Below are 15,288 nucleotides of genomic sequence, written 5' to 3' on the forward strand. Positions count from 1 at the left end.
CTTTTCTTTCTTTTGAAAACTTGACAAAATTATTCTGAAATTAATTTGGAAAAATTAGAAATTCACATCCTCAGTAAATTTGAATGTTATAAAGTTAATCTAAGTTCAAGAAATTAGCAAAACTGTCTAATAAAGTCTAAGAATTAGCCCTGTGTTACTAAAGAAATTCCTTCACATTATCTTTAATCCTTTAGCATATGTGTATAAAACTTTGAACAAGTTATGATCCCACCCAAGAGTAGTTTCATCAAAACAACATTCTCTGTATTTTCACTAAAGACTACACCAAAGGTTTTGTGAGATGTCTTGCTGAAATCAAGATAGCCTGTCCCCCTGTTGAGCAGTCTCCTGATTTTCTGTCCTAATAGCTTTTCAAAACAAAGAAACAACAACAACAAAACCTAAGGGCAGATTTATAGAACTTACAGATGTTAATTTTGAAGAGATCTTAGAAATAATTTAGTCTGCCCTTCTGGTTTTACAAAAGATAAACTTAAATATGTTAAAGTAATACAAAGCTAACATTTACTAAGTATCTACTTTATGCAGGAACTGCAAATAATTTATATATAATATCTTATTTTCTTCTTCAACATGACTTTAGGGTATTATTATTCCCAGTATACTTACCTTGGATAAATTTTTCAAGGTCATGGTTTAGAAATTGGTAACATTTTTAAAATGTTATACCAAAAAAATATAAACATGGCTTCATATTTTTAAGGACAATATTAGAGATGTATAAGAATTTCTCTTGTATGATTGGTAGCTAACAATGAAAGGATAAAAATGGAGCTTCCTGTAATAATTATTTTTAAGGTGCTATAAGAAATTGTTGTAAGAACTATTTCTCCATGCTTTTAAATGCCAGATGATTTATAAAAGTAACAGAGTTCTATTGATGCTTACTAAACAAAATGACAGACATATATGGATGATATGTTTTAACCCAGTTGTGTCGTTATGCACATCCACTTAGCACATTTTTTGTTTCTTACAGGTTTTATTTTCTTTATTCTAATAAGTGAGAATATTTTTAAATAATACTGGGTTTTCACTTGTGAAGCTTTTTGTTTAAACCAGTTTCTTTCATTACAGAAACACCTGCTGCATTTCCAGACACTATAAAGGAAAAAGAAACACCAACTCCTGGTGAAGATATTCAGCTAGAAAGTTCCATTCCTCATACAGATTCAGGAATTGGAGAGGAGCAAGTGGCTAGCATCCTGAATGGGGCAGAATTAGAGCCCAGCACAGGCCCTGATGCCATGAGTGAACTGTTATCCACTTTGTCATCTGAAGTGAAAAAATCACAGGAAAGCTTAACTGAGAACCCCAGTGAAATGTTGAAGCCTGCACCATCCATATCTAGCATTAGTCAAACCAAAGGCATCAATGTCAAGGAAATATTGAAAAGCCTTGTGGCTGCCCCAGTTGAAATTGCAGAATGTGGCCCTGAACCCATCCCATACCCAGATCCAGCACTGAAGAGAGAAGCACAGGCTATTCTTCCTATGCAGTTCCATTCCTTTGACAGGTAGGTACTGAGCTTCTTATTCACAGTGCTCTATGCACAGAAGGAAAAGACTTGTTAACCTAAAAATATTGAGGGTCTCAAAAACATTATATTTATTAATGTAGATTCTTATGACAAAGAATATCAAAGTGACAGGCCAACCTGATTGATCTCATAGTAAAACATTTTAATAATACATCTCAAAAAAGGGGTTTCAGTATGATATGGAGGATAGCACATTGAATTGGAAATAGGGAAACCCAGATTCTGATTATAATCCATCATCCAGTGACTACACTACATTGGGGAAGTCATTTTATCTTTTCGAACTTAACTGTTTCATGAATAAAATGAGGGAGGGGATAGGCCAAATCTCTCCAAGGTCTAGTCTGGCTCTGAAATTCCATTATAATATTAATGAAAACTGTAATAATTGTTGGAGATTAAATAGTTTGCTTTAAGTAATAAAATTCAAGTTTAAGTTTTAAATGCAAGTATATGGAAAAAATTTAAAAATATACATGGTCATTTTCCTTATGAAATTTCCAGTATCATGTAAAAGTAATATTTTGAGACAAATTATTTGAAAGTAAACATAGCTGAAAGGCATTTTAGGTTTCTGAACTATTTATAAGTGGCCCATATATCTACAAATGTTAAATCATACAAGGAATTTTTAGTTGAGAACAACTAATTCTTTTTTCTGTTCTAATATACATATCATAAAAATGATGGTTCACAGAAGCAGAATAAAATATTTTAGAAGCAAAGAACTTGTGCATGTAGTATATCCTACAATTTAAAAACATGTGCAGCATTAGAAAAATATTTTAGGATAATTACTAATTACTGACAATAGTACTTAACTTTGACACTGGGATTGCCGCATATTCCAAATTATGTTTACGTGTTAATGTATAAACTAAAGAATATGTTTGTTTATTGTCTGAATTAAACCATTATTAATGTTTAAAACACTTTTTTCTACAAAAATATTTATGTATGTGTGTGTGAACAAGCTATTGTTTTTCGTTTTAGAAGGAAAAGATCAAGTTAGGAAATCAATTGTTTCTTAAACTGGAATGTCAAAATAAATATATAGTCAAAATGTAAAATCTATTCCATATTGCTTTCTCTAAAAGAGCCAAATTGCTTTGTTCAAATCAGAGAAATAATTTTTTAGTGTTTAGGGATAGAGATGTGACAGTAAAGCCATTTTCAGTAAGGATGAATGAATCTTTTTCATAAATAAATATAATTTAATCTTTGCCTATAAACATTTTAACCAGTGTCCTACAGATATTTCTTGAAAATCTATTGTGAAAATGTAAATGGCATTAGTCATCATGTTGGATATAAAGATGGATAAAGTTAGTTTTGTCTTCTATGAACTTACAGAGTAGGAAAAGGAGATAAAATGTTTCAAATAATTGTCATATAAGATAAAATGTGTGTCAAAAGTTTTTAAAAACTAAGAAAAAGGAGAGGCTATAAAATATAGGAAAATGTTTCTTTTTTTTAACAGTTTGTGTTAATATTATATCTGGATGATCATTCATATAGTTCCTTGGATGTTCCTTATGCCATTTTATAGCCATGTCCTCTATTTCATCTATTTGGCTTATGTTCCCAGGATATATTTATGTGTGTGTTTATGAGTGTGTATAAACATATGCATGTATCTGTAATTATATATATATATATATAAATCTATATCTATAAATAAATGTTATAATAATTTAATTTAGGGTCATAAAAGTTTTGTGTTCCATTTAATTTTAAATTATATATTAAAATTTTGTTAAAATACAAGACAATAAATACAGAGAATTATTGTGATTTGCATAAGAGAATCCAAGGAAATAAAGATTAAGTAAAAGATTTTTGTTCTAATTTGGATTAGTTAGGACAATTTTTTTTTATTAAAACTTAACAAAGCAATCACCTGAGTGCCCATATTCTTAGCTACTTAAAATTTGTTGTACTTATGAAAATATTGCTTTAAAAAAAATAGAACTTTCCATTTGTTCCGTAGCATTTGTGCAAAATGCAACGGGAGTGGAATCATTATTCTAAATTGCATAAGTAGAAATGAAATCGAGGCGCACAAAGCATATTTCAATTCTTTTTAGGAAAGGGGTCTCTAGTGTAGTTAATATATGCAGTAGCTCAAGTACTATCAAATGTAAATGATGAGGTGATATTGATGAAAGGAGGGGATTGAGGTCTCAGGGGGCGCTGATGACGGATTGAACAGAAGCGGCCTTGCACTGCACGTATCTCAAGTCTGTCGTCTTCACTGCTCAAAGCCATAATGGAAGGTGGCAGTCTGAAATGAGTTGCCACGGCAAAGAGTATTATTTTTGAAATGCTTTCACACAAATCACTAGGCCCTGCATACAACTTAGTTTCATGCTTTAATGTCATCAGGAGGCACAAATTGGTGTGTCTAATTGTTTGCCACCTGCCAGCAAAATGAGCTGCCAGCCAGCCAGACGGGTTTGATTGTCTGTCAGCCATTCAGTAGATTGAGAGTGACAACATCAAAAATTTGACTTCAAACTCTGGAGCTTTGAGCAGCTTTTCAGAGACATCATCCCCACAAGTGCTTCTGGACAACTGCATTTTTCAATTATATTTCCAATATATTGCTACCATTTCCCTTATCTGTCTTAAGGTAGCTATAATTACATTATGAAGTCTATAAACATATTTCTGAAGCACTAAAGTCTGAAATCCAAGTTATGACATGTCTTTTAACATCAGATTGAATTCCTTGAAAATAGGATCCAAGATGACAGCCTTTAGAAGCAAAATCCTGAGTACTACCCAGTTTCAAACAGAATTATCGTGGGTCTTACTCTACCAATAATGTATATTTCATTTTTATCTTTAGTTGAAAAATAGCTATAAACTCAGTTGCTCATTTCTTTGTAACTAAATCATACTTCCTAATAATGTTGTACAAATTTCCACTGTAAATGCCCGTGGAAATCACCTAGGATTTTACTTTTGTTAGCCAATGGTTTATGGTTCTATTGCAAACATGCTAACAATGTATTCTTTATACTTATTCTAGATTGGAAGTTTGGAAATAACTTCCTAAAACAACTGATGTAATTTGAGTTATGTTAACTTATGTTCTACATTGGATGTTTCTCCCTACTTAGGATGGAGCATTGATCAATTTAAGTGTTTTGAAGTTTATAATGTTATTTTCATGAGGTTAATTGCACCATCAAATTTTAGAAACATTTAGACTTAATTAAAATAAACCTTTTTTAGTATTAAATCTTTCATCAGATTTTATTATGAAATATTATATAAATATTCTTATCTACATATACGGAAAGTGCTGATTCTTTTTCTTTCGTTTTCTCCAGTCATCATCTGTGCAGATTTAAGTATATGTCTTTGATTGCAACGAGCGGCCCTGACAAATGTATATTTATGAATTGTAAAGCACTGAAAATGCTAGAGATCCTCTAGTACTGTTCTGTTTGTATAGAGGGAATACAATTGTGAAACTAGGACAGCTTTTCTAACGTTCTGTTACTGTGAAACAAAGAGAAATATTTATCAAGGTTTTATTACTAAAAGAAGTGCTTAATAGTCTCATCATAGAACTCATAAATCAAGTTGCAAAGTTCTCCAACTATACTATCTCTTTGCATAGATTTCTGTGTAGATCTATGGTTTATAAAATATTCTAGCTGAGCTCTATTTTTTATGTATTAACAACTATGTAACTTTGAGGTTGGGGTAATGCTTCTCTCTAAAACCACCAATTAAGCTTTACCCTATCTTTTAAACTAAAATTTTAATCCTATATATCCACATGCTTTTAATCTTTTGAGAATTTGGTGTATATCTGTGATTTAGCTCAGTCTTAATTCCCCAAGGGTTCCTGATATCCCCTTTAGTTTGGAGGAAAGACAAAAAAAAAGCAGAGGATAATATGCTTCTCCACATATTTTAATTGTTAGTATGTTTTAGAAAATTGTTTAAGTCTGGGATATCACAAAAAGCTTATAGTTGTGTTGCTTCTCTGGCTAACAAATGTCGATCTTACATGATTTATACTTCATCTTTTTTGATTTTACAAACCTGCTTATGTTCGAATTACTGGTTTGATATGTTCAAGCAAACTAGTCTGTATTTTTTTCCCCGCAGACTTTTAATATCCTTGCTTCTAAGCATTTCATTCTCTGAAACAGAAAATCTCTAAAATTAAAAAAATATTTTGTAAATATTATGAGACTAAGAAAAGCAATATAGATAGCATTCATATTATTAGCCCTAAGGTATAAGCTTAGGCTAGGTACTTTCTCTTTAGTTTTTTAACATTAGTGCTAAAGATGACTATTTAGGGTAAGTAATGAAGAAATGTTTAAATGATGGAATCCTCCTACAATGATTTTTTTTAAACTTAGAATTAAGTAAGACTATGAAAAATTGTAATTACTGCTCAGAACTTCAATTTCTATTCTTATAGTTTTCAATTTTTTAAAAAAAGTATTTTTGATTATATCACTTAAAGGATAAACAAGTAAATCTAGGCCAAATTGATAAAAAATCTGCCAACCTTTACATTTCCAAGTTTCTGTGATATCTAGCCACTGAAATACCAGCTTTTATTATGCTCCAGTTGTCCTGGGTATAGTATTTTAAGGCCAATTGCCAGAAGATGCAATTTTGACCGAGCATGGTTGTATCCTAATTTGCCCAATGTTGTTGCCTTTGTCTCTTCTGGCATTTACAGAGACAGTTTAGTGAGCTGAAAAAAGTCTCTGTCTTTAAAGGGCAGATTAATGAAATACTCAATTATTTCTTCTACGTGTTTTTTTCTATTGGTATTCTAAATATTTTGCAAAATAGAGACTCAAATGTTAAAACATCATAAGTAACATGATTTCTGATAAGCTGCAATAAATTGTAATGTCACCCTAAAATCAGTAATAAATATTTTTTCTCTGAAGTTTCCGTTTTTTCTTTCAAGATAAATGTTTAACATCTATAAGCCTTGTTAGGGAAAGAGTAACAATCTGGAAATTAGGAGAACTTGCTATTAGTCATGGGTCTCTTTGTAATTAGTGTGTGACCTTTATCTGTTTGCTTTGGCTCTCTGGGACTCAGTTTCCCAACATATAGGATAATGCATTATTTCTAAAAAGTCCCATAAAGTTCCAAAATCCTATGATAAATGAAATGGCCTTGTAATTAGTCTCAAAAAAGTAGCAGATGGCTATTTTTGAACTTGGTTAAAAGACCTGAATCCCAGAAAAGATACAACATGTCAATTCCCAAAGCTATCGCCTCACTTTAGGCCCTTGGTATCTCAAGTGGTTTTCTTCTGTTACCTCCCACTGGCCTCACTATTTCCAGGTGTACCAATGTATCTTCCACATTTATGCCAGAGACATTTTTCTTAAATACAAAACTGGTGCAGATCCTGAAATAATTTCTTGTTATTACACAATGAAGTATGAACTTCTTAGTTTGGAATACAAAGTCCTCACTTTTCACCAGTCGTAAGGATCTGTGCACTTTTCACCAGTCGTAAGTCTTTAATCTACTATGTTTTTTCATATCTCTGTGCCTCACTGAGTGTTTACTATTGAACTTTTCTCCTCTTGGCTAATTCCTATTGATCCTTTTAGACTCAGCTCACTCTTTGCTGATAATGCACATCCTTTGTGTTCCTGAAATGGCCTGTGCATAACTCTGATAAGAGCAATTATTGAAATGTATTGCACAGTTGATTTGTTTGTCTCTTATGTTTTCTTAAGTATCTCTAAGGCGTGGGCTATGTCTTACTTGTCTTGTACTCCCTAAATTTGTCAGTGTGGTTGTATTCCTTTAACCTGTCACAGAAGTGTTACAGAAAAGGGGGGGGGCAGAAAGAACAACGGGATTCTTATAGGGTGTCATGAATAATTATAAAACCCACTTGCCTTAATGAGTCAGTATTTAAAAGCCCTTTCTTATCTTCAGTGTCTTACTTTATGCTTAGGACAAATCTTGAGGTATACAGATAAAGTAGTATCCTTTTTACAAAATTCACAGAGCTGGTTTATGGAGGGCCCCAAGACTGCCCTTGGACCACTTCTGCTATCCATTTGCACTCACTTCTTTGGTGATTTCATCCACTTTCCTGACATTAAGTAGCATATAGACTGATGACTCCCAAATTTATGTCTCAGGCCAAATCTCGCTCCTAAACTAGAGACTCATCTATCCCATTGCTTATTCAGTATTGCTACTTGGATGATTAATAACTTAACAGGTATAAACCTGCTCTAACCATTGTCCTCCCTATCTTAGTTAATGGCAGTTCTGACCTTCCAGTTACTTAGGGCAAAACCTTTGCATCATCTTTGACTTTTCTTTCACACCCACGTTCAGCCTTCTGCAAATCCTGTTTGCTCTGCCTTCGCAATGTAGTCAAAATCTGACCCACTTTTCACCAGTTTCACTTCGCCATTCTGATCCAAACTACCATCATTTCTTGCTTGGATTATTGTAGTATTCCCCTAACCAGTCTCCCCAGAGTTGCCTTTTCCACCTTAAGTCTATCCTTAACATGGCGGTCAGAGTGATCTTGCTATAACCTAAGATCATATTCCTCCCCTGTTCATAAGGTTTTAATAGCTTCTGGTCCCACTCTAAGAAAAAGCCAATGTCTTTACAATGGACTAGAAGCACCTATGTTCTTACTGTATTACTTTTCCCATCACATCTCTTATAATTCTTGATGTCACTCAATCTTCTGGAGGCTCACTAGCCTTCTTCCTTTTCTCTCTGCTTCCCTGACAGTCTTCTCTAGATAGCCTCATGGCTTGTTCCTTCAGATCCTTTAGTGTTTCCTCAAATACCACCTTTTGTGAGTCTTCTCTTGGCCACCCCTCCAGTACTACTTATCCTTGTCCCTGCTGTATTTTTCTCATAGCACTTACCGCCTGATATCCTTACTATATTTGCTCATGTATGTATGTTATTCTATTTTCTGTCTTTCCCTATTGAAATGTAAGTTCTGTGAGGGCAGAGATTTTGTCTGTTCTATATATTGCTATATCTCAGAACTTAAAACAATCCTTCACACATCATAGTACTCAATAAATATTTGTTGAATGAATGAATCTTAGATCACATTGCAAATCTCTGGCTTTGAGATAGGATAAATTCAATGATGAAAGAATTTGCGCTTTTCTGTATTAGGTATCACTCAGTGTATTACAAAACGTATAATCAATCACTCAATGAAACATTTTGTTAAAGCATATTAGATTGAATAATTTCCTGGCTTGTGCTGTTTTGATGATAACCTTTACAACGTTGGAGTGTGTGTAGATTATATGTAGTATAAAGGAATTATCCACTTCTTTATAGTTTTCAGTCTTAAAGGTGTGGGATGGAAGTGTGAAATTGGGAAAACATGGAAAGAATATTCTTAAGATGGAAAAATGCAATTGGTAAAGTGTGTGTAGTGTAAAGGATCTTAAGTATCCATTAGTATGAATGGCAGATCTATAAGAAGAGCAGTATATGTTAATAGTTTAGATTTATGGCTATATTTTTGAAATCCAGATAAAAATTATATGCTAACTCTAGAAAAAATGTATGTACTACAAAAATTTGTGTATATTTTAGGATATTTATGCCCCCTAAATGGGTACCCACAATGGGTACATAGACTCTTAGAGAAGCCTTTTGGTATAGGTGGAATAGGTAACCGAGTGGGAAATGTTGAGTAACATTACTCAACAAATGTTGAGTAATGATAGAAGATTTTGTAAGAGTTAAAAATTTTTACTTTATATAAAAGTAGTTGTAAATACATAATAATATTACAAAAGATAACTAATGTGTTATCAACACATATGCTAAGTGTAAACTTTCAAGATATTTGTAAAATAGATTGCTTAGGACAGAGATGGTTTAAGATGTTAAGGAATGGATAGTTTGAAGAAGTAATATTAAGGACAAGAATGTACAGTCCTCTGATTCTACATAAGCAATTTGGCCATATTAATCAAAAAGGAAATAGTGGTTACAAATGCATAATGTAGTAGATTCAGAAAGAATCTGAGAAATAAGTCAAATCCAGCTTCCCATTTCTCTGTGCAACCCTTGTGACATGGTTGTTCTAGCTGTTTGAACAACATCAGTGGTTGGAAATTGGAGCTCATTAAAAGTTGCTAGAGGGTTCACCCTCCTGTTGGTCCTAATTTGGTATTTGGAGATAGATGGAAGTTTCATCTTGTTTCCTTATCATATACCATCAGATTTTTAAAAATTGGTATAATTTTTCTCACTTTTTTACCATAATTTTCTAGGCTTTCATCCTTGCCTCACACAACTTGTTTTCCAGATCCACTGTCATTGTAGCTCTTATGGACATGATGCTGTTTGTCATTATTCTTGAAATATGGTACCTACAAATACATGCAGGATTTTGTTTATGAGGTCTGACAATTCCTAAGTATATCAAGATTATTGCTTCTTTCAGTCTGGGTACTGTTGCTGATGTAGACTCAGACCACATCAGCACTTTTGGGAGCCATAGCAATACTAGTAATAGCTAAAAGGTATTGACCACTTAAAATATTCCAGGTAACAGAGTGCTAAGCACTTTATATGCATTATATCTTTTTATCTTTAGAATAATCATATGAGGTACAAACTATCATGAATCTCATTTTAATGGTGAGGAGAATAGAGCTTACAGAGATTTGTTTGCCTAATACCACATAGCTAGTAATTGTTGGAGGTAGAATTCTAACTCAGGTCTGTCTGACATTAAAAGCTGGGCTTTGGGCCACTGTACTACTATATTTATATACCGTGTACCATCAGACTACTGAGTTTGCTTCAGTGAAGTGTCTGTAGGCTTTCACATCAATTGCTATTGAATTAGATGCTTTTAGTGTTTGTTTTAGTAGGCATTTAATGTTTTTTGCATGTATTTACAACACTTCATTACAAGTTGTTGAGATTTAAAATATTTTTCTCTCATCCGTATAACTAATTTTCATAATATAACTTATTTGCCCTTGATAAGATGTCTGTACCAGTCTGTTACAGAGTTTTTGCCCAAAGTTGGTAATGATCTGTTAATCAGGAATCTTTGGTATTAGTTTTTCTACCATCTACAAACCCATCTCATAGCACTGTCAATCAACCTGTTTCTTTATTTTATTCATAAGGATTTTAATGAGAAATGTAGGGGGAAAAGTGTTATAGTTTCACTACTGACTTCTTTTCAAATTAAGAATTGATAATTTTTTATTGCTAGATAGCCAGTGAAATAATGCATCTCAACATTAGTTGAGAAATTTAGAGAAGAGTTTTTTTTGTGTGTGTGTGAGGAAGATCAGCCCAGAGCTAACATCCATGCTAATCCTCCTCTTTTTTTTTTGCTGAGGAAGACCGGCTCTGAGCTAACATCTATTGCCAATCCTCCTCCTTTTTTCCCCCAAAGCCCCAGTAGATAGTTATATGTCATAGTTGCATATCCTTCTAGTTGCTGTATGTGGGACGCGGCCTCAGCATGGCCAGAGAAGCGGTGCGTCAGTGTGCGCCCAGGATCCAAACCCAGGCCACCAGTAGCGGAGCACGTGCACTTAACCGCTAAGCCACGGGGCCGGCCCCCAGAGAGAAGAGTTTTGATGGTAAACCAAAATATTAGTTTGTTCTTTTTTTTCTATTGATCTTTATGTAGATCATTATAGCTAGATACCTTATATCTAGCAGAGAATTATTTCACTTTAGACAGTGGTAACAATTATTAACATTTATAAGACATCTCATATTTGACAGTGTCCTTTTAAATACAGTCTCATTTAATCTCTCCATTTATATGCATAGTAAGTGGCATTTCTCTTGCCATTTCTACAGTGAGAAACTGAAATTTAAGATCACCCAGCTTGAGAATGATTTAGTTCTCAAGCCTTAGTCATCTAACTCCATATCTTTTATTCTTTCCATAATGTCACATTGTCTCTCAATGAAATAAATGAAGGCATTAGGTGAGGAATGGCCACTGAAGGGATTGAAAGCATAATGTGAGTTTTTGATAATTTAATGAGATAGTCGAGAGTTCAAGGTTGAATCCAATGAATTTGACTCCATCCCTGAAGAGAAAAGAAGTATCCAGAAAGAAATAATGAAGAAACATTTTTTTGGCACAAAGAAGATTATTTAAGATTATATTACCTTTAGTCACAAAAAAAGTTTTAAGTACTTCAAAAGTTAAGAATAATAATTCTTACAAATTTAGATTTTTGACATTGAAAGTCATTGAATACATTAACAAAAGATTTCTTTGAAAAAATGTTGGTATTAAGGAAGCTTAAGTCATAGACCTGTTTGAAAATGAGCTATTGATATAGTTTCCTTTAAGTAGAGCTTTTTAATGGGAAAATTATAAAATATAGATACATTTAAAAGACCTAGTTTAGATTGGATATTTTTGTACTGTCAGTCACTAGTTTTCAGGTATTACATTTGACCTTAAAATATCTCATACATCTACTTTCTAGATAAATAGGTTCAATGATGGTTGAGTAACACTTGGAAGTATTTGTTAAATGAAGTTGCAGTGCTGTAAACTTTGAGAAGAATGAGGTTTCACTGCAAGGAAATAAAGATATTTATTATGTTAGAAAAATAGTTTCTTTATCTCTTACATTGACTGATATTCACATCCATTTATTACTTAAGGTTAACACAATGTCATTTTCAGAATTTCTTTTTATGAAATTCATTTAAATATGCTAAAGAAAATGGGAAAATATTCAACTCCTGTATTCAAAAAGTAAAGGCTTAAAAGCTAAATAGATGTTTAACCAAATGTCTAGTGTATCATCTCAGTTCTTTTTCGTTATAATAACATTCCTATTATGGAAAAAAAAACACCAATATTGTTCAGATAAATAAAGTATAACCTTATTATGTCATGGGATGTTATTCAGTATTCCTTGGCTTAATTTTCGGCTTTACTGTGAAGAAGCTTGAAAATTTGGCTTTCAAATGTTCTTATGACTATTTTACGTATGGAGAATATAATATAGATAAGATGGACATTTTTTGTATATTTTGCAAAAACCCATATGTGCATATGCAAACTATTCTAACTTGAGCACGTATTTTTCCAGTTTCCCCAGATTCCTGATTATAGCCCACATGCTATCTTAAGCAAGGTTTGCGAACTCCAGATTCTACATAAATGTGTTATTGTAGTCAACATACTTTACAATGTATCATTCATGTCCATATCCTTTTCACAGATGCAGTTGGGCACAGGAGTTTTAAAAAAAAAGGGAAAAAGAAAGAAAAGAAAATTTGATATTGACTATATATGTCTGCCATAGCAGGATTAGAGTTCATCTTAAAGCTTGTATTTGTTATTTTCCGTCATTTCTTTCTTTGCAGGAGTGTCGTGGTGCCTGTTAAGAAGCCACCTCCAGGTAGTTTAGCTGTAACCACTGTGGGAGCCACTGCTGCTGGAAGTGGGCTGCCAACAGGCAGTACCTCTAATATATTTGCTGCTACTGGAGCTACACCAAAAAGTATGATTAATACAACAGGTATTGTCCTTATATATTTTTGTGATACCTCATCTTTTTCTTTCTGTTTTCTATATCTTCATTTTTCTGCTTATTTGATCTTAAAAATTAAAATACCCTGATCCTTTAAGATTATCATAATCCTTAAGAAGGTTCTCCTTTATGTTACTATGTTTCAGAATTTGTCTGTAGTTCTAGGGTGTATTTTTTAGTGTTCATTTTAGAGGACACGATTGGTTTTTGTTTTGAGTCTTCTCAAAACACAGTTCATTTCTCAGAGTGAAATCAAATTGCTGAAAGGTTTTTGGGGAGCAAAACAAAAAGATAATTTGAATACTGATGTTTGATATGTAAATTGTATCAAGAATATCAAGGTGTACTAAATATGTTAGTGACAGAAAATAGATTTCGTGACATTTACTGGTTGAATTCTAATGTATATTTTTTGCTAAATCCTCTAAGAGAAGGCAGAGCTCCCCTAAGAACCTTGACGATGTGCAAGAGCCTCAACTTGATTAGAAAAAAGTGCATGTGAATAAGAACCATTGTTTGACATTGAATTAATTTGTATACTTAGATTACAATTGTATCCAATTCATTGCCCAACATTTTCCTAATGATCTAGGAACAGAAAATTCCAAATCACTACAAATTCTAAAAGCCTGCCTAAAATAACCTTTTCTTTTTTTTTGTAAATTTCCAGAAATGTTCCTGTTGATTATTAGCTAAATAAATCCTTACCCAAATCTTTGTGATTCCATTTTAGGTATTTATACAACGCAAGATGATCCCTGACTTTTCTTCCCTGACTATAGTAGCCTTCTCTTCTCCAAACTGTATAGCCTTGAACTTTTCCATCTATTATCGTTACTTAGATTCTTCCCATTTTTATTAATTTCATAGCTCTTCTTTGTGCTTTCTGTATCTATCTTGTTTATCATACCACCTGAGTCTGACATATCATGAACAACACATTTATGGGGTTGTAGTAAGTAGAACATACTCTATCAAGCATATTTATATTAGCAAATAAGCGTCATTAATAACACTTGTGTTAAAGAACATAACATCTTTGATTTATCTATATTATAAATAAATATTTATATCTTGCTCTACTGAAGACTTTATATAAAGGTTTTCTATCCAGTTTACAATCTTACTCTTTATACCCATTCTGTTTTCTAAAAATAAGAGTAAAAATGTTTTTCTTTTACCAAAATATATACCAAAAAAAGTATTAAGGTTTTTAAAATATACCAATGTAGTAAAAAAAAAAATCTACATTAGGTTTTTATTGAATAAGTGCTTATTTTTCAGGTATAGGTCAATGAAAATTTAATCACCTTTTTTAAATATTTGTATGAAACAAATTATGATACATTCTTCAAATTTCTGTTTTATGAATTAATAATAGATATAGGAAGTGATGATAATAAGAAGTCTAGTGATAGTGTAAAGTATATAATATTACAATGAAAAATAAAATGTAAGTAATAAATATCCTCCTTAGAAATATATATGTACACACATACACACACACACGCATTTTATGGGGGTCAACATCTAAACTGGGCCCATTGTCTAGTTTAGATATTGGCACACAGATGCTGTATAAGTGTTGTAAAAAGAAATCCCAGTAAGCAATTCAGTTTTATGGGAATTAGTGTAAGATAAGATAATATTTAGAAACACTAGGTGTCCCTCAAGTCCACAGCTATTTAATATACTTGCACGTTATATTATAGAAAAATCTGTTCTAAAATGGCGTCTTCATATCGTTGAGGAGAACTCATTATTTTAAAATCAGTTATACTCATTATAGCCCTTCTTAGGCAATCATTTTATCAAAATAAGCATTTGATGCTGCAGTGCCACAAATTTATGCTCAGACAATTCATTGTAAATTATATCTTAGATGATGAAAACTAAAAATATTATAACATGGGAATAAAAACAGATAAAATTTTCACATCTAAATTTGCATTGTTTTATCAGCCTCATTTTATCCAAAATTATTTTCATTTGTTGATGTCTTTTATTTATACCCCATTTGTAATAATGTAGTTTTGATAGATTAATATAAGTAAATCAACTGGATTTTAATGCAACAGTATTATTTATAATTATAAAGAGTTATTAGTGTACTAATGGCCAGATGATTGTTGGTTTCTGTTTTGAAATTCAGATGAGTAATTTTTTCAAAAT

The 15,288-nt window shown here is 32.3% G+C and overlaps 1 protein-coding gene across 6 annotated transcripts in view; it reads left to right on the forward strand.

Moving 5' to 3' along the window:
* The window catches only part of NBEA (neurobeachin), a 696,720-nt gene that overhangs the window by 265,439 nt on the left and 415,993 nt on the right, over positions 1-15,288 (forward strand). For 5 of the 6 annotated variants that reach the window (XM_058547999.1, XM_058548001.1, XM_058548003.1 and 2 more), the window contains 2 exons: positions 1,099-1,537; positions 12,950-13,104. In XM_058547999.1, the coding sequence (XP_058403982.1) occupies positions 1,099-1,537; positions 12,950-13,104 (594 nt within the window). The remainder of the gene's footprint in view (positions 1-1,098; positions 1,538-12,949; positions 13,105-15,288) is intronic. The other variant, XM_058548000.1, reaches the window with a different exon arrangement.

This window comes from Diceros bicornis, chromosome 9, assembly GCF_020826845.1.
Source record: "Diceros bicornis minor isolate mBicDic1 chromosome 9, mDicBic1.mat.cur, whole genome shotgun sequence".
In the NCBI taxonomy this organism is placed as follows: Eukaryota; Metazoa; Chordata; class Mammalia; order Perissodactyla; family Rhinocerotidae; genus Diceros; species Diceros bicornis.